The following is a 19,918-nucleotide window of genomic DNA, read 5'->3' on the forward strand; positions in this document are numbered from 1 at the left end:
CGCACCGCAACAAAGAGTAGACCCTGCTCGCCGCAACTAGAGGAAGCCCATGCGCAGCAACGAAGACCCAACGCGGCCAAAAATAAATAAATTTATAAAAAGAAAAGATCTGGAAGGATATTCAGCACAGTGAGTGGCGGATGCTAACAGTTTTTCTGCAATGAAGATGAAACGCTTGAGTGAGAGACGAACGTGTGGGGACGCGGCACCGTCACCACGGATGGACACGTCACCGGGGGTGGACACTCACGCCTCTGCTGCCGGCCCGGCGCGCCCAGTCCCCACGTGCTCTGCCTGGTGTGTCACCTTCTGTCCCCCTCCCCTCTCCATCTGCCTCTTTGAAGCTCAGTCTCTCTTCCTCTCCAGCTCCTCAGAATCTCCCTCAGGTTGCTCTCTGTCTCTCCATCCCTCAGTCTCTCTCTGTCTGTCAGTCTCCCTGTCTCCCTCTCTGTGTCTCTGTGTCTCTGTTTCCGCTTCCCCCTCCCCTGCCCCAAGAACCACAGGAGAATTTCCGGCTTTGGCGCGGGAAGACCGGGCACACACGGCGGCTTTATTTGCGGGGCGGGCGCTAGGGCAGCAGCGGGGCCCGGACGAGGCCCCCCGAGGGCGGTGGGGAGCCCATGAGCCGGCGGAGCCAGGCCGTGTACTGGGAGACCCGGGTGTAGACGCCGAAGTGGCCGGCGGCCGCGCAGCCCTCGCCCCAGCTGACGATGCCTGTCAGGTACCAGGTGCCCTGGAAGTGGGTGGCGTGTGGGCCCCCGCTGTCCCCCTTGCAGGCGTCCTTGCTGCCATCCGTGTAGCCGGCGCAGAACATGTTGTCGGTGACGACGGGGCCGCCGGGCCTCCGGCGCGACTGCTGCCGGCAGTCCTGGGTCAGGAGCCGGGGCACGTGCACGGCCATGAGCCGGCGGGCCGTGGCGCCGCGCTCCAGGAGCTGGCCCCAGCCGCTGACGGCCGAGAAGCGCACGAAGGCCAGCGTCCCCTCGGCGAAGGCCGGCTCGGGCAGGCAGAGGGGCGCCACGTGGTCGCCGAGGGCCACGGGCCGCGCCAGGCGGAGCAGGGCCAGGTCGTGGTCCGTCTTGCCCCGGACGTACTTGTCGGGGATGATGACCTGAGCCACTTGCCGCGCCTGCTCGTCACCCTCATCCTGGCTGAGGTCGTGCTCGCCTGCGGGGGGGGACCGTCCACTCACTCCCCGCCTCGCCTCCTGGGCCAGGGGCTCCTTTCGGGCAGGAGGGGCCCCGCGTCCCCCACCCCCGGTGGGCGAGCAGCCTCCTGGGGCTGCCGGGGGGTCAGCGTGGGCGTGAGTCGGGGCGGATCTGGCCCCGAGGTGCTGGAGGCAGGTGAGGGGGTCGGGCGGGCAGCCGTGGCTGGGTGAGGAGAGGGTGCCCCGGTTCCCCTGGTTCTTCCAGATGGGGCCTGGCCCTCCTGGGGTCCTCGTCGTCCCCTAAACCCACCGGGCAGCGCAGCCTTGGGTGGGGCACCCCCTCGGGGACCTTGGCGGGAGCAGCGTCACCCCAGGGCCGCATCTGGGTGGCAAAGAGGCTGAGGTGGGTGGCCACAGTGGCGCTGTGGGTATGGGGTCTGCCCAGACGCTGCCACTTCTCTTTGTGGGGAAGGTCACTGGTCCTGGAAGCCCCGAATCTTAGCCCCGTGGTTATCATTCAAGGACCGTCTCCCGGCAGAAGGAGGCGCCACGCAACCTACCCAGCAGCACCGTCAGGTTCCTGCAGCTTCTGAGTCTGTCGAAACAGTGGGCTGCGGAGACCACCCAGACGGCGTCGAGCAGGGAGCCCCCGCACAGCAGCGCGCCATTCAGCTTCAGCATGGCCTGCCAAGGGCACAGCAGACGCTGGCAGCTCGCGTTCCCGTCGTGGCTGCCTTGGGGGCTCCCCTTTCCCGTGCACCCCGGATGGGGGCTGCTTTACAGGCCGCTTCCGTCCGGCTAAGGGAGTGGAAAACTGGTGGATGCTGGCCGGACAGTGGGCGTGCCGGGGCTGGACTCCTCTGTGCATGCCCGGGATCGTCACCTAAGTTCGACCCAATGCTCCTGGAGCCTTACCTGCCAGGGACACTCTCCTTTGGGGCAGACGTGACCACCCACGATTCGGCCTTGGGGGTTGCTGTCGTTTCTTTTTTCCAGAACAGGCATTTTTCCGCACGGATATTCAACTGTGTAAAACAAATCCAGCAAGACGTGGGGATGTGTGAGGTGCTGGTGAGAAAGGCCATAGGGGCCCTGCGGACGGGCAGCTGCGCCTCTGGTCCTGCCCGGGGCTGCGGCAGGCCCTTGCGGGAGCTGCCGGGGAAGCAGATGGCCCAGGGTCCTGGAGACTGGGTCCCGCTCATTTTCCAAGGGGGGAAGACGTGCAACTTGAAGTCACTGAAGGTGTAAAGCATAAGCTGTGTAAGGTGACCGGCATCTCAGACAATCCGCTCTTCTGACCTGGCTCTAAGTTTTCCATCCTCCAAGAAAGCCCCAGGCCAGAAAAGAAAGCCTTTAGGGGCGGCAGCTGAATTTCAGGCTTCCTAGACAAGGCTGGGTACATCCACCTCTGGAGAGACGCGGGGCTGGGGGTGGGGTCAGCTTTGGGAGCTGCAGCCCCATTGCCTTTAGGCTGGGTTGGAGACGTTTTCCATTTTCCCAAAAGTGCTTGCCGTTGAAGAGACTTGGAATCCAGAATCGTGCTGCAGTCAGTACAGACACTGGGTGTGGTGCTGAGCCCGGCGCAGGGAGTGGGCGTGGGCAGCGAGCCCCGCCTTCTGCACCTGCCCCCTCTCCGGGGCTCCGCCCTGCCCACCGGGGCCCCTCCCTGCTCTGGGGGTGGGGGTGGGGGCGGCCGCCTCCACCCCAGCTTCCCCTCGGCCTCGCAGAGCGCGCCGGCAGCGCCTGGTAGACGCTCAGTGATGCTATGCTTCCCCCAGCCCCCATCTTGTAGCCAACGGGGGGACGTGTGTCAGGACAATGCTCATCGGAAATGAAACCACGCAGCCCTGGACCTGGTCCCCGAGGGCCTGTTACCTGTGGGCGTGCAGGACACCCCATCCGCCTGGAGCGCGTAGCCCTCGTGGCACCAGCAGGTGCGCCCAGCCTCCGCGTCATCCCTGCAGAACTGCTCACAGCCGCCGTTGTCATTCGGGCAGATCAGCTGGCTCTTCTTGTCTGAGGGCGGAGGGCATGGCCGACAGGGGGCCCCGGTCAGGGCAAGCCAGCCCGGGGGCCACCCCTCCCTGGGTCAGGGGCCGTGTTCTGCACGAAGGTGGCACCCAGCTTCCGGCTCCAGGGACAGCCTGGCACCAGCCTGCTCTGCAGACTGACCCAGAAGGGCAAGACCTGGAGTTTGGGGCGGGGTCCCACGTGTGAGCAGCTTCGCCAGTGGGGATGCGGGGCCAGCATGCTGTGGCCTCCACACCGTCACCCCTCCCAGGCTGGGGAAAGCAGAGGCCCTTGGGGACAGTGGACGAGTCCGACTCAATCGGAGGCCTGCCCGCGAGCAGCCAGAGCCAGGAGGCTGGTCTGCAGCCGGGGCCTGGTGCCCCAGGGAGCCGCCCGGGCGGGCCGCTGGCTCAACCTGCCTCTGGAAAAGGGAACTTTGTTGTGGACACGTGGTTGGCTCGCTCTGCAAGTCCAGGGCCACCAGCGGGAAGGCCTGTCCTGGAGGCGAATTCACACCAGGACCGCTGAGCACCCAAGCCCCGGGTGACCGGTGGGGAGCCTCCTCCCTCTCTGACCGTGGTCCTTTGAGACGAGCTAGGTGGCATCAGAATGTTCACAGGTGGGGAGGGATCCCGGGAAGTGACTGCCCCCCTCTGATGAAGTCGTCCACTTTAATTTGATCTGCCTGATAAGAGTGTTGTTTTCCTGGGGGCCTGGGGCCACCTGGCGTCAGCGTGACCCCTGGACGGGCTGGACACGGGGGTCAGCCACATCCTTGTGCCTGAGCCCCAGTGGGACCTCAGGACCCCGGGGCTTGTGGGCGCGTCCCTGGCGGGTGAGTCTCTGTAAGTTCTGTCCCACATGGTCTCGGAGAACAGAACACCATCCACAGGGCTCCCGGGAAGAAGACGCTGGGAGCTCACACCTGGCCCCTCGGCTGTTTGAACCCATATCCTTTCCGTGTGATAACTGTAACCGTGCCTGTGTCGGCCTTCAGAGCATGCTGACCTTCTAGCAGATGACTGAAGCTGAGGGTGGTCTGGGGAGCCCTGAGCTGTGTGATACTGTAGTACTGGGCCGACCCTTGTAACAGCAAGTAGGGAAGGCCGAGCTTCCCTGACCACCTCGCCACTGGGATGTGTGGAGCTGGTGGAGACGCAGTGATTCCCTGGGCCCCTCCGGGTGCATCAGAATTTCCCAGTGCCGGGAGCCCAGAAGGGGACAGGGCATCAAAAGTGGAAGAATTAGCACCTTAGAACCCTAGATCCGAGACTCTCAGGTGGAGGCCCTTCAAGGTCACCGAGGCCAACCTCCCCCCAGGCCGTGCTCAGCAGCCCCCCCGGGGGCCCCGGGCCTCCTCACTCGTCTCACAGTTCCGGCCCTCGAAGCCATCCAGGCAGAAGCAGAGGTAGGACTGGAGCTGGTCCTCGCAGGAGCCCCCGTTCTGGCAGGGCCTGGAGGCGCACTGGTCCCCGTCTGCGAGCAAGTCAGTGTCAGGATGCCGAGAGGGGGGCTGGCGGGTAGATCAAGTCGGCCGGGCACATACTCACCGTTGTAAGAAATCCAGAACTGATTCTGAGGGAGCAAAGAGGAAGGTGCGTGACACAGGCGTGCACCAGAGGCAATGCTTATGGTCCCCGCGGAAGGAGCTGGCGGGCTGGGGCGGGCTGGGGGGCTTCTGACCTGGCCCTCGTGATGGGCTCTGAAAGCCAGACTTTTTCCTCTGGAGACGAGGTGGGTGCATCCAGGGGAAGCAAGTTTTTCCCTAATATCCACCCGCCATCGCTAAGGCCACCAGAGGTCACAGATTTCCTCTCCCAAGTCAGGATCCCCAGGCTTTAGCTCTGCCACGTCTGAGCTGTGAATGCGGACAAGACACCCCCGCTCCCTGAGCCCCCAGTTCCTCCTCAGATGCTGCGTCGACTGTCCAGTCACCCGCTGAGCAGGAGAAGGTGGGAAAGGGACGCACGGGCGCTCTGCCGACCGCAGAGGCCCCGTCAGTAAAAGGGATTCCCGAGGAATCTTCTGGCTAATGAAGTAAAACTTGCAGGGTTGTCGTGAGAATCCAAGCAGGCCTCACAACCACGGGGTGGCCGCCGCACGCCGCTGGCCCCAGGCGAGCTCACCGTCCTCTCCTCGCTCTGGAAGATCTCCCGGGCCTCCTCGAGGGAGCAGAGCTCCTCCCTGCACTCGCGCTCCAGGGATCCCGGCCACAGTTCCTCCAGCAACCAGTTGGCGCGCCGGGGCCGGTGCAGGACGCTGTGGGCTTGCTCCTGGGAGACAAAGACTGGAGGGCGGGCCGTGAGACGCTGGACGCCCGGGGGGCGCACACCCTCCTGTCCCCCCACCCCACCCTTCCGCTAGGTAATGGGAGTCAGAGGGCTCCTGTCCACAGGCCTGGCGGAGTGCAATGGGAGCGCGTTCTCGCTGCTGCCAGCGGGCAGCACTGCACAAGCTTTGTGTGCAGGAGGAAGGCAACGTGCTCAGTAGGTCATCGTGACACTTTCACACCCTTGACCTGGTCCCTTCACTTCTAGGAGTTTATCCCGAGGAAATGCTCTGAGACCTGCACGGAGACCCAGCCATCAGGAAAGCTGGAGACAAATAATCTGAAACACTAGGTGATGGTGCCCCATGATGCTTAAGAAGGTGCGATATTAAGTGAAAAAAGAAGACAAGCAGGAAGGACCATGGCGGCACCAGCTCTGCCACTCGGACCCCAGAGTCTGGCCGTGGGATCTGAGGGACGACGTGAACCGGACTTTACGGGACAGTGTCGGTGCCTGATTCCCACCTTGGCCCCTCGGTGCTGGAGAGTCACGATGACAGCTCACAGAGCTGTCCCCGTGTTACCGGCTCAGGCCTCCCAGAGTCTGCGAGGGCGGGGTGCAGGGGTCACAGGCGTGGTGGCAGATCATCACGGTCCAGCGTCCCCACACCGTCCCTCGCGCCAGCCCCCCACCGAGAGGCCGAGAGAGCAGAGTGAGAGAGGCACCTCTGAGCCCCAGGTCCTGTGCCAGGGGGTGGGGGGGTGTTGGCGGCAGGCGGGGGGCGCCCACTGTGGCCGGGGAACGCCACGGCTCCCAAAAGTCTGGAAAATAATTCCCCGAAGCCTTTCCTCCAAACGCTGGGCGAGGCCCTGGGCACCGTTTGCCGTTCGGAAGGAAAGCAGAGCAGAGCGGAGCTGCCAGCAAACAGGAGCGCCCAGCACGTGGGCCAGCTTTGGGGGTCGGCTGCCCTTCCGCTGGGTGAATGGGGAAACCTCCCCCGCGTACCTGCCACCAGGGACCCCCGCAGGCCAAGCAGAAGGCAGAGGAGGGCCAACCCCCGGAGCCGAGGAACCATGGCGAGGCCCTGGGTCGCTTAGTCTGTTGACTTTCCAGGTGGGGAGGCGGGCAAAGTTCTCCAAGAGCCGGAGAGGGTGGGGGAGGGAGGCCTCGCCTCCCAAGCACACGGGCATGCGGTCGCCCGCCTAGTGCCTGCTGACGGGACAGCCGGGCTGCCCCAGGGCACGGGCCTGGGGAATCGGGCTCCTTGTCCGAGATGAGACACGGGCGTCAGGATGCATGTCTGGCGTGTGCAGCTCAAATGCGGCTCAGAAGTCTGCAGCCCGAGGACCTAGGACGGCAAGCTGGGAAACAGAACTAAACTGCGGGTGGAGAGCCGTCCCCCGCAGTGATGATACTGGGAAAGGGGAGCAGATTTGGGGCGTGAATGTGAATATTTTGTCACAGGGGAGGCCTGGTTTCTCAGCCGAAGGGCCCCCTCTGGGAGCGCGAGGGGGAGGGGTGCGCGCCCCCAGCAGAGCCCCTGCCCCTGTCTCAGCCCTGGGGGGCACGGGTCTTGTCCCTCATGCCCTCCTGGGCCCAGGCCACCAGCTGGGGTGACCAGCTATCCTGGCTGCCAGGCACAACAGGGTTTCTCAGGACGCTGGACTTTCCAGACTTAACTGGGACTGTCCTGGGCCCGTTGGGCTGGCGGTCACCCTGCAAGGCTCAGTCAGGCATCCAGCCTCCTCTAGAAGTAGCCTCCTCTCCATAAACGGGTGGAGGCTGGGGACACCAGCTCTGCGCATTTATCTTCAGAGGGGGAGCAAGGAGACCCAGCTGTTCCAGGCGGGTCCGGCACTACTCCCTCCCCAGATGGAAGGCAGTCCTTAGAGGACATTTTACTTATCACCTCTGGAATTTCTGTTTGTTACTGTCAACAATTGTTTAGGAATTCAGTTACACAGGAATTTATTTGTGAAGGGGGGAGGGGGAGAGGAGGGGGAGGGGGAGAGGAGGGGGAGAGGAGGGGGAGAGGAGGGGGAGAGGAGGGGGAGAGGAGGGGGAGAGGAGGGGGAGGGGGAGGGGAGGGGGAGGGGGAGGGGAGGGGGAGGGAGAGAGGAGGGGGAGGGGAGGGGAGGGGGAGGGGGAGAGGAGGGGGAGAGGAGGGGGAGAGGAGGTGGAGGGGAGGGACTCTCACAGCCCTTCATGGCGACGCCTGGGCCCAGTGGGTGCAGCAGCTCTGGAGTCAGACCACCTGGCAGGGTCCCGTCAGGGTCCGTCTCCTCCCAGCTTGGGGAGGAAAGGGCTCATTCCTTTGAGCCTCACTTTCTTTGCGGGGCAGCGGGGCTGCTCGTCCTGCCAAGAGCCTGGGGGTGTGCACTGTCGTGCGAGGGCTCCAGAAGCGCCACCTGCCACCCCTGCTGGGTGCGGCCACTGCCCGGGGCTTCCTTCAGCCCCAGGGCTGCCCACCTTCTCAGACCAAGTGCAGCGCGGTCACTGGTCACTGACTCCTAGGGCTCCTCTCCAGCCGCCTGACCCAGCACCGCCCCCAGGGGCTCCAGCGACGGGAATCTATCCAGTCCCAGGTCTGACGGCAGGTGTCCCAGGGCCGCGCTCCCTCCAGAGGCTCTGGGGGAGGGTCCTTCTGGCCTCTTCCAGCTCCTGGGGCTCTGGTGGCCCTTGGTACCCCTGCCATGCTGAGCCAGCCCTCCAGATTCTGCCTCGGCTGACACATGGCTGCTCCCGCCTGGTGTGTGTGTGTGTCCAAATTTCCTGCTCCTTATAAGGACACCAGTTATTGGACTAGGGGCCACCATGACCCCATCTTAACCAACTGCACCTGCAGCGAACCTGTATCCAAGCAGGATCACCTTCTGGGGTCCGGGCGGACAGGGATCCTAGGGTGATGCTCGCAGGCCGGTGCCCCTGGCTTCCCTCGAATGGAGCGGAGCTGCACCTGTGTTTGGAGCCGCGTGAGGGGCATCCTGACCACAGGCCCAGTGGGGACAAGGCTCGGGGGTGAGGAAAAAACTCTGCTCCTTCTAGGGCTTCTCAAAGCATCACCATTGAACCAGGTTTCCACAGACAAATGACCTGCCAGGCACAGGGCATCAGCATGAATTAGGGCAATGCGAGGAACAGAGGCCCTCAGGTCCAGGGTGACAGGGTCCCCGCAGAGGTGGAGGGGACACTGCAGGCCAGTGGGGACCTGGCTTTGAGGAGCCACTATGCCCACTGACACGTGCTATTTCTCCCAGGTGGCCGAGCACAGGTAGAGTTCACCCTATCTTATTCCTGCAGGAGAACCCCTGACAGAGGGGGGAGGGGGATGGGGGACATGGGCGCTGGGGTCGAGGGCTCAGGGATCAGGAGGCCCCACTCACCCTGGGCCCCTCCGGCCCACACTGGCATCTGGGGGTGGGGGGCGTTCCAGTGAGGGCGAGCCTAACATTACCACCCAGTTTCAGATCCTGTGCCTTTACAGAGCAAGGCCGACAGCAAGAAGTGCTGATGTTTATTCAAACACCAGCCATACGATAAAGAACTCGGATTTTTAAATTTCACTTACATCAGTAGTGTTTAAAAAAAAAAAAAAAGGAACAGTGACTGAAGCATGAGATTTTAAAGTGCTTTTATGAGGAAGAGATCACAAAAATGGTGGACAATCCCAGGCTGGGATGGCAGGAATGGTGCCTGAACAATCAATATATTCAGTAAATTATGTGAAGCATCATTTTCCAAATAACTTATACACCAGGAGAAAAGCTGCCACGCTTGTACGCCGTCTACTACACACTCCAGAGAGGTCTGGCCCTGCACAAGGACGGGGAGCCCGTGGGCTGGGCTGCAGGGGCCTGGGGCTCAGGGGGGGCTGTAAAGTGACACATCACCAGCAGCTTGGAGGCTATAAATACACCCCTCACAGTGGGGACGTATGTACACACATCGACATATATACACACATATAAAAATATCTGCCCCAATCAGACACAGAAAGAAGCGTTTCCAAGGAACAGAATTTGTTTCTGAAACACAACAGTAAAACAGAAGAGTTTTCTTTCCAGTTCTGCCTTGATTTGAATAAGATAAACTCTGCTCCTGTGCTCAGGACAGTTCCACACAGGACATGCAAGGCAGGGGGAGGCGGGGGGCCGGGAGCTCATGTTTTCCCTGGGCTCCTGTGACAGCATCAGTTCACATGACACCTGCAAAAACTGCATCTTTACATAGTCTTTAAAAACAATAAAAATACCCTAATTCATTGAAGTGTGTTAAAAAATCGAGTCCCCCTTTTTTTTTTCTGTAGAAAAGAAGGTTAATATTTTAAATTATAGTTTACATTTTCCTTTGAAAATTAACCTACACAGGCGAAGGAATTTCCTTGGTTTCTAACTGCCTGTGTTTGTAGAAACGCTGCCTGATTCTACCGAGGGACGTCCTTCCACTCACCTGTGACCAGGTGGGCCATCAGTTTCCACGAGAGCGTGTCCCCCAAATCATTCAGCGCCATGTAAACCCCAGTAACAAAAAATAGTTTTATATCAAATACAGTATCAAATTGTCATTCCACGTAAACACAGTGATTCTTGGTAAAGATCAGAGGCCAAAGTATCACCAAAAAGATGGCCGTAGAATTAATCCTTGCTTTAAAAAAAAAATGTGTAGAAGACAAACTAGCCTCCTGCCCCCGTCCCAAGCCGCTGGGTCAGTGAATCGGTCACTTCTTTTGGAAGCAGCGCCACAGAACGCGTGTTCCTGCAGAAAGCACCGGACCAGAAACGTCGGAAACCAAAGTGGAGCGGCTGCGGCCGAGGCCGAAGGGGAGTCCCGGGAGCCCTTCTGCACCGGAGGTCTGTCGTCGGCAGCCCCGTCCGTCCGACTCCCCGAGGAAGCCGCGGTGCCGCGCTCTTCCTGCGCCGTGGGGCGCGGTCCTGGCGCCGAGGCCGCAGGGCGGACTCTTCCCGAACCTTCGTCTGGGGCCGCGGCGGCGCCGGGGTTCCGTGGGCAGTTCCGTGGGTGCCGGCCCCTCCCCACGCCGCGCCGGCCCGAGCAGAGGCCAGCTCCCAGGGCCGCAGGCGGGGTGGCCGCGGCGCTACCCCTGCAGGTCCGCGAGGGCGGCCGCGCAGCTCTCGCTGCAGCTGGACGACGCGCTCAGCAGGGCGGACCCCGCGCTGGACTCTGCGGACAAGCAGGCGAGCGGCTGCCGCGCGTCCTGGCCCCGCCCCCGGCCCCGGCCCCGGCCCCGCCTCCGCCGCAGTGCCTGCGCTGCTCAGGGGGCCGTACCTGGGCTGCTCAGGCACCCGGGGGCGCCGCGCTGGCCGAGGAGCGAGGACAGGTTGCGGGCTGGCAGCCAGCCCTCGCCGCCGGAGCTCAGGTTCCGCACGAACCTGCAAGGGGCGCGGTCAGGCTGCGGCAGCGCGCGCGGGCTCCGCGGGGGCGCGCGGGCGGTCTTACCAGAGGCCCTCGTTGCCCTCCTGCACCAGCTCCACCTCGTCCCCGCTCCTCAGGACCAGCGCGTCGGGACCCCCCTTCTCGTGCAGCCCCGTGACGGTGTACTTCCCGGGGACCTGGGGAGGGGACGGCAGGGCACATGGCACACATGGCACGCATCTGCCGGTGCCCAGCGTCCCGGCAAGGACGAGAGCCTTGCCATTCGCAGAGCTTCCGGTGGGGCTATGGCCTTACATTGGGAAGGTCTCCTAGTCCAGGGAGACGCTGGGTCTCACGTGGCGGCCACTAAACCTGAGCAGCCTGTGCAGTGCCCTTGGCTGCACCCCAGTGCTCCCACCACACCCAGCTCCTGCGGCCCCAGGGCCTTTGCACCTGCTGTTGCCTCTTCCTGGGCCGCGCCTCTGCCCTCACCGTACGTCCTCTGCCTTTTCCTAGCCTTTCTCCCCAGGAGAGGGGGGATTCTTGTCCGCCTTGCCCCGTTTGCCCTCAGTGCCTGACACAGCAGGTGCTCGGCACACCTGTGGACAGAGCTGCTGCGCCATGCGGACTCTGAGAAGGGGAGGCCGTTCTGCTGGACTGTGGGGCTCCAGCCTCACGAGCAGCGAGACACACGACTGGGAGCCCCTGAACTGTGCAGGGGTCACGCGCCACCAGGCTTGGGAGCAGGGAGAGCCAGGCCAGTGTTCGTTATCCTCACGGGAGCAGCTGCACCCTCTCTGGACACCCTGTCGGGGCCCCGACTGGCCCCGAGCAGCACCTCACACCCTCCTGCTACACCAAGAGCGGAATGCAAACCCACAAGGCCTGCCCGGCCTCCCTGCCCGCCAGCCTAGGTTTCCCCCGCTGGTCCCCCAACGCCCTGGCCGGCTCTTCTCACCCTCAGGCCTCCTCGGGAAAGGCCGCCCTGGCCACCCGAGACTCTCCCTCCGCTCTCCTCCATTTACCTGTGTCTACCCCTCCAACTCTGGGGTGCTTTGCTTGCTGCAATAAACCAGGTGTGGACCAGGGCAGCACTGAGCGGGCAGCAAATAACTGTTGCTACCGTCCTGACTGATGACTTAATATGTAAATAGTTTTCCTCTGCTGCTCGTGCTAAAACAGGACTTTGTTTAGAAAGCAAATCCGTACCGTACAGTGAGATTCTCTGAAACAGATGGCGGTACACACGCAGCTTTAAGAAAGCTCCCCTGAGGGGCAGGTCAGAGGTGTGCACTGTCCCCCATGAGGTGGTCTGGTGAGAACTACAGGAGGGCGGGCACACAGCCATGGGGCCCTGCACCTGAAGGTCCCTCCCTAAGCCCTAGGAGGCACGGCCCCGAGCTGCACCGCTGGCACCCTGCCCCCCGGGACCAGCAGTGCAGCTGACAAGGCGGGAGCCAAGGTTACCAGCTTCCTGAGGCCCACTCTGCCTTCCTCCTCTGCGTCCGAGGAGTTGATCAGCTCCTCGGCACTGGACCAGCCGTCGTTGTCCTCAGGAGCCTCTGACGGGTGAGACGTTTTACTCCAACCTAGAGAGGACCAGGCCCCGGTGAGGACCCCCTCAAGGTCGAGGGCGGCCTATGGACGTCCCCGCCACCCACACGTGTCGGCTGGGGGAGCCTGCCCTTCCCAGCGGCGCGTAAAGGCGGGCCGGACACCCGCAGGTTTCTGCTTCAACCGTGCAAGCCGCCCAGGGGGCCTGGGCCACAGCACCTGCTTCCATGGCCGGAAACGAACCCCAGCTTCCACCGGACAGCTGGTGACCCCGCCCATCCGTGTCGAGGCGACCGATGAGGGAAAGGCATTTGTAATCAACACCTGCAACGCTCAACACCCATCGGCCGGCCGGCCTCACGATGCTGCGTGCTGAGAGCACCCAGGCCAGGGGGGGCCGCCCTGTGCTAATCACCTGTCTGAGCTTCCTCGGGTCACGGGCAGGGAAGAAGCTTCTTCCGGGCTTTATAAACTACGTAAACATTCCTTCTACTGCCCTGTGTCCCCAAAGAGTAGCCGCTGCATTTCCCACTGGGGGAGAGTGTAAGTACGTCGTGGAGAAATACAACAAGTGCCAGGAACGAAGCGAGAGGCCGAAGCCACACGCCTGTGGTTCTGGATGCCAGCCGCCGCTCCGTGTTAAGTGGCGTTTCGACAAGAGGGGAGCGGATCCAGACCAGTTCCCAGTTCCATCTGGTGTGGCCAGAAGCACACCTTCTCCTGGGAGAGAGGGAGCGAGGGAACCACGTGGACAAGGGCAGAATGCATGCCTGCACGTCCCCCCACCCCTTGCAGTCAGGGTGCAGACAGAGGGGCAGCTGTCCCAAGGCCGACACTTTGAAGGCTGGCCGTGACAAGCTTGTGTTAAAGCGGTGTCAGGGAGCTGCCTCTGTCTTCACAGAGAAGGGAGCTGGGACCCAGAGATCCCCCCGCAGCCCGCAGAGCACTGAGTCCCTGCTCCAGGCCAGGCCAGGCCTGGCGCCCAGAGACCCTCTGGCCCTGCCTCTCCAGCCGGGCAGGAGTGGCGAGCACGACCCACGGCCCCCGGCGGCTGGCGTCCATGCAGGAAGCGGGAAGTGGGGACCGTGGGTTGCCAGCCACTAACCACCCTCGCCGCCTGCTTCGGCACGTCCGTAGCCGCCCAGGGCGGGAAGCTCAGATGGACGCCGGGTAGGGGTCACCAGGGGCCCCGGCGCCGGGCAGCTGGCCACAAATGTCCACCCCTCCAGCCCAGCACCCAGAGACACAGGGCTCCCAGCCAAACGGAAGCATGTGTCCGAAGGGGGACAGCGAGGGCAGAAAGACGACGCGGCTCCCTGGGCAGAGGGGCAGCCCCTGGAGACGGAGGCGTGTAAACCCTCGCTTGAGAGCTGCGTGGACGGACGGCTCTGCCTTTTGGTCACACCCGGCCGCCCGGGGCCTCTGAGTGACCCTCTGTTAACAGGTGGGCTGGTCCCTGTGTCAGCACAGTGACACGGGAATAAGCATGAAATGCTGAGCCCCACGGCCCACTCTTAATCCATGTAGGATGCTGGGGGCTTTGAGGAGGACATCAGGCCGAGGCAGCCGTGAATACGGTCACCTCTCGTTCCAGTAAAAGAGTCGCTGACATTGACACTGAAAAAACAAGGGGCTGATGAAACTCCAGGAAGCAAGCACTTGGCATTTTCAAGAGTGCCAGCCAGGAAGGCCTGCGGCTCACTGTCACCTGCTGTGGACTGAAGTGATTCCCATGGATAGGAGGGGGAAGGAGGGGGAAGGAGGGGGAAGGAGGGGGAAGGAGGGGGAAGGAGGGGGAAGGCGGGGGAAGGCGGGGGAAGGAGGGGGAAGGAGGGGAGAGGAGCCAGAGGGGGAGGGGGAGGGGAGGGGGAGAAAGGGGGAGGAAGGAGGAGGAGGGGGAGGAGAGGGAAAAGGAGGAGGGAGAGGGAGTAGAAGGGGTGGGAAAGGAGGGGAAGGCAGAGGAGGAGGACGGGGAGGGAGCGGACGGGGAGGGGAAGGAGGGGGAGGAGGGGGAGGCGAAGCAGGGGGAGGGAGAGGAAGGGGGGAGGGAGAGGGAGGAGGAGGGGGAGGGGAGGGGGAGGAAGGAGGAGGAGGGGGAGGAGAGGGAAAAGGAGGAGGGAGAGGGAGTAGAAGGGGTGGGAAAGGAGGGGAAGGCAGAGGAGGAGGACGGGGAGGGAGCAGACGGGGAGGGGAAGGAGGGGGAGGAGGGGGAGGGGAAGGAGGGGGAGGAGGGGGAGGCGAAGCAGGGGGAGGGAGAGGAAGGGGGGAGGGAGAGGGAGGAGGAGGGGGAGGGAGGGAGGGGGGCTGGCAGCTGGGCCCGGCCTCAAGGCTCTGACGCTCATCTCCCGGGGCCTGAGGTCACCTCACCTGTCTCACAGGTGGGCAGAGGAGCTCGCAGAGGTGACACACTAGGCTCAAAGGCAGTAGACGCAGGGTCTGAGCCGAGTGCAGCTTCCCACACGAGGAGTCAGCAAAGCAGGGAGATGCCTCGGGCACCCCTGGGCCTTAAGCAGGAACACAAATGGCCAAGACCAGCCCCTCCCCGGAGACCGTGGCGGGGAGGTGACTCTACTCCCAAGTGCCTGGGGCTCCGTCTGCAGGGCTGGGTGCAGGCTGGGGTAGGCGTGGGTCTCTGGGCTCTCCTGCCCAGGGAAGCGAGAGGGAGCAGCCTGGGTCCCTGCAGCGCGGACTGTGGACTGAGGCCCGAGGGGGATCTGCGTCGGGATCTGGCTCGGCCGCAGCCCTGGGGCACCATCACATGGTCTGGGAAGCGCGGCATAGCTCACAGAGTGAAATCCTGTCTGCGAGCCTTAGACCCTCAACCTGGGCCAGGCGGAGGTGGGGGGCTTTGGGTTTCCCTGGCGGGGATTTGCCCTCAGAACATGAGGGCAAGAGAGACGAAGGCCCGAGTTCCAATACGGAACCTCACCCCATCTGCCGTCCCCAGAAGCGTGGGACGAACGGTGAGGAAGGATGGGCCTGGGACGCAGAGCCCCGCAGCCACTGAGTAAGAGCGCCCAGCCCAGCCCAGGCACCAGCCAGGCGTCAGCAGCTGCTACCTGGTGGCCAGTGGGCAGCTCTCGCATTCTGGGCACACCTGGCCTGAGACCTTGGACCGAGAAGCGTGACGTCACCTCGGTACCTGTCGCCAGAGCGTCAGGCTTTGCACAGAACAGTGACCGTGCTCCTGGCTGGGAGGGACCTACTTCACTGGGCAGCTCAGAGGGCGAGACAGGGTCCCTGACCGGACGGGGAAATGGCGCCAGGCTGGTGTGGAAGGCTGAGCCACTCTACCTCGTAAACCAAAAGGCGTTGGGTCGCTCTTTACTTGGTGTCGCTTAGCTTTTTTGTCGGGACTGGTAGGAGAGGCTGCAAAAGGAGGAAGAGCAGAGACAGAACCGGAGAGACAGAGAGAGGAGCCGTGAGCCGGGCGCGCCGGGGGCAGCAGGACCGCCGAGCTCATGCTGGGGTGAGACACACACGCGGCCACAGGCTGCTTTCCAGTGACTCAGAAAGCAGCTTCTTGGGAACACAGCTCAGCTGGCGGAGGGATCCAGAGGTCCGGGGGGGGGGGGCGCCCAGGAGAGCGGGAGGATGAGACGGGCGGGCGATGGCCCTGCGTCGGCATCGTGGTTTTAGGTAAGCGGCCCCTTGGTTTGTTTTCTGAGCTCCACATAAAGCATGCCCAGTACGCATGCTCGCCAAACCCAGCAAGGTATAAGGACCAGGATTTGTCCGTCTTTTTGTTTGTTTGTTTGAGGTCAACTTAAAAGTGTTTTATAAATTGGGAAAAAAAGAAAAAAAACCTCCAATTTTTTGGACCAATGAAAAGACCTCTAGACAAGACGGGCTTTCAGTCTCGGGCAGGAAGTCCTCTAACGACCCGCCTGGAACCTCAGGGCTGGCCTCATGTGCTGTCTGGGTGAATTTCCCCCATATATTCACTGCCCAGGAGCCCAGGCAAGCTTTTAGAGATCTCCATCGGGTGTTCTGAACCAGGCTGCGCACTAGAAACGCCCAGAGGGAAGGGGATGCCTCGCACTCTGGCAGGGGGAGCAATGCCCTCGGGGACCCCACGGGAAAAGGTGGGAAAGGGAGGAGCTGGACCAGAAAAGCAAAGGACAGTTCCAGCTCCTGGCAGGCGGGCCTCTGTCAGAAGGGCTCACCTCCGCCTCTGCAAAGAAAAGGCCCCGCAAGCAGAGCCCTGGCTGCACGAATGACAGACACACCAGCATCAGGGAAAGAGAGCGACTCAGTGGCAGACGCGTCCCTGGTGGCCCACGCAAGAGGCAGATGCCCCTCCCGAGACCGTCCACACGGATGAGCACGGCACGGATGGATGACAGACAGCCACGGGCGCGACCCGCCCAGAAGCCCGCCAGCCGGCCGGGGCCGGGCGCCTTTACCTTTCTGACCTTTGAGGGCAGCAAAGCTCTGCAGGGTGAAGCGCTTTTTGGAAAGCGCAGAGCTTTCTGAGGTAGAGCTAGTGACCGCGTCATCTGCGGGGAAGAGAGGGCAGTGCAGAGGGCGCCGGGCGGCCCCAGAGGGCAGGCGGTCACGCCCGGGCCCCCTGCCAAGGCCCCTGTGCCCTGCGCAGGTGGCCGGGCCCTGCGCTCTCCGTGAACCTTCCCTGTGCCCACCAGGGGCTGTGAGGCCCTGACACGCCCGCCGCGGACCCCTGATGCAGATCCCGGCACTTCCGGGCTCGGCCCCAACACTCACCTCTGCCCTTCTCGGGGGGCCTCGGCAGTGGCGCGGGGCCCACGTATCCCTCCAGGTTCAGCGGGTCCATTTTTCTTTCTTCCAACTTTCTGACGTTTTTTGTGTTCCCTTTAGAGGGACTAATGACATCAGACACATGGAAAAAGAAAGAGAACGTTGGATGGTTAGCGTTCAGAGGTCTGCGAGGAGGAGGGTGGGGACCTCCCGGAGCTTCTACCCAGGCCTTCGGGCTGCGCATCTCCCGCCGCAGGGCCACGGCCATGGCCACTCAAGTCCAGGCTCCGGGCGGAGCCAAGTGAGAACAAAACCCACCTCCCTGACTATTAAGTAGGAGGCGGTTTTGTTGTTGCTTTCTTTCCCCTGGGGGGGCCCTTTCTCCTTTAAAGCTATTGTTTTGTGGTTTATTTATTTAGACCATAAATCATTATTAAAGCATCATTATTATTATTTCAACCATGAATAATTAGACGTGGCTTACCTAAGAAATAGTAAACAAGTAAGTGAATGAATAAAACAACAAAGGAAAAATAAGGGCAGAAAAGGTACAACGAGGCCAGTGTGAAACGTGACCCTGCGTATGTCTGCGAGCCATGGGCCTCGGGCTCAGCTCGGAGCCTCCGCGCCCCGGGATCCCCGTCCACCTGGGGCGCTACCATCACTGAAACGCTGGCGCTGGGCTGCTCTCTGGAACAGCTGCCCACCGCGCACTGATCGTGACGGGAAATACTGCCTGGATGGAAAACGGTCAGAGATGCTGCGGACGGGTCTTTCGCTGGGGCTGGGGCTAGAGGCACAGGCCTTGACGCTGGCCTGCTGGGACTGACCCAGCAGCACGTGACCCCAGGGGCGCACTCCAGATCGACCCCGATGACCAGGAGACTCGGTGACAGGGCCGCGGAGACCCGGCGGCACGGGCTGGCTCCCACTGGTGACCCCCCCACGCGTGGCCGGGCCTCACCTGGTGCCGGCGGGCGCAGGCAGGGGCAGGCTGTGGGACTGCTCCAGGGCTCGGTGCTGGCTGGCCTCTGCGGGGACAAGAGCCAGCGTGGCTCAGGAACGCGAATCCAGCACCTTCCCCTCCAGGTGCTACACGCGGTGCCTCAGATGGCTAAGGATCCCGAGGATGCTTTGCGGGAACGTAAACGGGCCCCCGGGGGACAGCCCAGAGGATGTGCCCTCACCTCTGCACGCCTGCAGCTGGCTCGTCAGCACCTTCCGGATCTCGCTCACCCAGGCGGCCTTGATTTCAGGAGTTGGTGCCTGTGCCCCCAGAGCAGACCAGAGGGTGAGTGCGTGTGTTCCCGAGGGACGCGCGTCAGTGTGTCACTCTGCAGGCGCCCGGGACCCTCAGAATTGGCGCTGACGCCACCACACTCGGGATGCGGGGTGGCACCCCCTCGGGCGAGGGTGCGATGGGCAGGCCCCGCGGGCGCCGGTGCACGGACCCCAGGCCAGCACCCTGCACGGTCTCTGACTCTGACTCAGTGGGAACCCCTGCAACGTGGCCTGCCCCGACAGTGTGTTCCTCTGGGAAGCGGCCCTGACGTCTCCCTAGGTGACAAGGACGATGGGGGTCTGACGTCCCGCAAGTGGACCAGGAGCTGGACCAGCGCAGCAGGGCTGCTGCCCCACCTCCACTCCGCCCGGGGCCCGAGGGCAGTGCAGGCGGGCGGCTGGGCCCTGAGGACCCTGGGCTTGTGCAAAGCCGGGGTGCCGGCCGAGTCCTGGCCGTTCCCACTGTAGCTCCGTGGGGCCCTCGGCTGGCCGGCCTGGCCTGGGTGCTGTGAGCTGTGAGGAGTGCAGGTCACCGGGGCCTCCACGCTGTGGTGGTGCAGCATCCCCCCAGGGTCCCCAGGCCCAGACCACTAAGGGCGTCAGGACTGTCAAGGGCAACCGGCGAGGCACCTCCCAGCGCTGCCTCGCCCTCTCGGGCTGGGGTCTCTCCCGGGCTCATGGGCGAACTTACACTCCACCGCCTCCCACCATCACCGGCAAGCGAGGAGGACTCGCTTCCCGCAGGAGCCCGCTCGTGCGCGGCAGCGTGGACGCCTGGCCCAGGCGGGCCGGGCCCCCGTGCCGTCCCGGGACCAGGAGCCCATTTTCTGGCAGGGCACCTGGAGCCCCCCTGCCCTGCAGTGTCCCTGTACCTTGTCCCAGGCTTGGCTTAGTTACTGACAGCCCAGGGCAGCCCCACACGAATGGCGGGGCCCTGGCCTCCGGGGAATAGAGCTTTCCGAAGATTCCAGACACCAGCTGTCAGCAGAAGACGCTCACTGGCGGTCCTTACGGAGCTGGGCAGACCCCGAAGCCTGGCCCGAGAGTGAGGGGGCCTACCTGTACGATGTACACCTCCTCTCTGGCGTTGTACCAGATCTCGAATTTCTTTGCGTCCCCTTTCACGTTCTCCGTTATGCCGACGGCCGTCATCTGTGAGAGCGGGGCGGGCGGTGGGCATCCGGGCGAGGGCACCCCTCGCTCCAGAAGGCGGGCGTCGCGGCCCAGCGGGGGCCCCGGGGTCTCCTCGGGGCGGCATCACTCACGTTCAGGGACTGCTTGAAGCTGTAGGAGGGGGCCTTCTCGTAGCCCTCGCCGTTCTCCTCCCGCTTCTTACAGAAGAGCACGGCCTTCTCGTGCAGGAACAGGTGGCGCTGCATGGGCTTGAACCTGGCCAGGTCCTTCACCTTGGTGTGGCCCTTCTTGTGGTCCGTCCAGACGCTGAAGGAGCCCTGCATCAGCAGCTTCCCCAAGTCGCTCAGGTTCCCCTGAAGGCAGTGGTGTGGGGAGCAGTTAGCGCCCAGAGCGGGTGCGGCCGAGGAGCCCGTCTGGGAGGCCGGGCTGCACCCCG

General features: G+C 63.2%; 2 protein-coding genes across 11 annotated transcripts in view; both read right to left on the reverse strand.

Moving 5' to 3' along the window:
• Positions 1 to 516: 516 nt before the first annotated feature.
• On the reverse strand, positions 517 to 6,520 carry F7 (coagulation factor VII). The gene is made up of 8 exons (XM_061170856.1): positions 6,433 to 6,520; positions 5,284 to 5,444; positions 4,708 to 4,732; positions 4,520 to 4,633; positions 3,023 to 3,163; positions 2,063 to 2,172; positions 1,708 to 1,831; positions 517 to 1,167 (listed from the first exon to the last, which is right to left on the reverse strand). Exons 1-8 carry the CDS (start codon positions 6,500 to 6,502, stop codon positions 569 to 571), a joined length of 1,344 nt encoding a protein of 447 aa, XP_061026839.1. The 5' UTR covers positions 6,503 to 6,520; the 3' UTR covers positions 517 to 568.
• Positions 6,521 to 9,047: 2,527 nt separating this feature from the next.
• MCF2L (MCF.2 cell line derived transforming sequence like) overlaps positions 9,048 to 19,918 on the reverse strand; it is a 128,389-nt gene continuing 117,518 nt past the window's right edge. For 7 of the 10 annotated variants that reach the window (XM_061171095.1, XM_061171104.1, XM_061171096.1 and 4 more), the window contains 11 exons: positions 19,614 to 19,835; positions 19,408 to 19,500; positions 18,255 to 18,333; positions 18,032 to 18,098; positions 17,074 to 17,192; positions 16,758 to 16,850; positions 15,646 to 15,720; positions 12,265 to 12,386; positions 10,882 to 10,994; positions 10,711 to 10,814; positions 9,048 to 10,605 (listed from right to left, as the gene is read on the reverse strand). In XM_061171095.1, the coding sequence (XP_061027078.1) occupies positions 10,520 to 10,605; positions 10,711 to 10,814; positions 10,882 to 10,994; positions 12,265 to 12,386; positions 15,646 to 15,720; positions 16,758 to 16,850; positions 17,074 to 17,192; positions 18,032 to 18,098; positions 18,255 to 18,333; positions 19,408 to 19,500; positions 19,614 to 19,835 (1,173 nt within the window). In that variant the 3' untranslated portion in view covers positions 9,048 to 10,519. Of the gene's footprint in view, positions 10,606 to 10,710; positions 10,815 to 10,881; positions 10,995 to 12,264; positions 12,387 to 12,437; positions 13,072 to 15,645; positions 15,721 to 16,757; positions 16,851 to 17,073; positions 17,193 to 18,031; positions 18,099 to 18,254; positions 18,334 to 19,407; positions 19,501 to 19,613; positions 19,836 to 19,918 lie in introns of those variants that run through there. The other 3 variants (XM_061171097.1, XM_061171098.1, XM_061171103.1) reach the window with 3 other exon arrangements.

Source organism: Eubalaena glacialis, chromosome 16, assembly GCF_028564815.1.
Source record: "Eubalaena glacialis isolate mEubGla1 chromosome 16, mEubGla1.1.hap2.+ XY, whole genome shotgun sequence".
NCBI lineage: Eukaryota > Metazoa > Chordata > Mammalia > Artiodactyla > Balaenidae > Eubalaena > Eubalaena glacialis.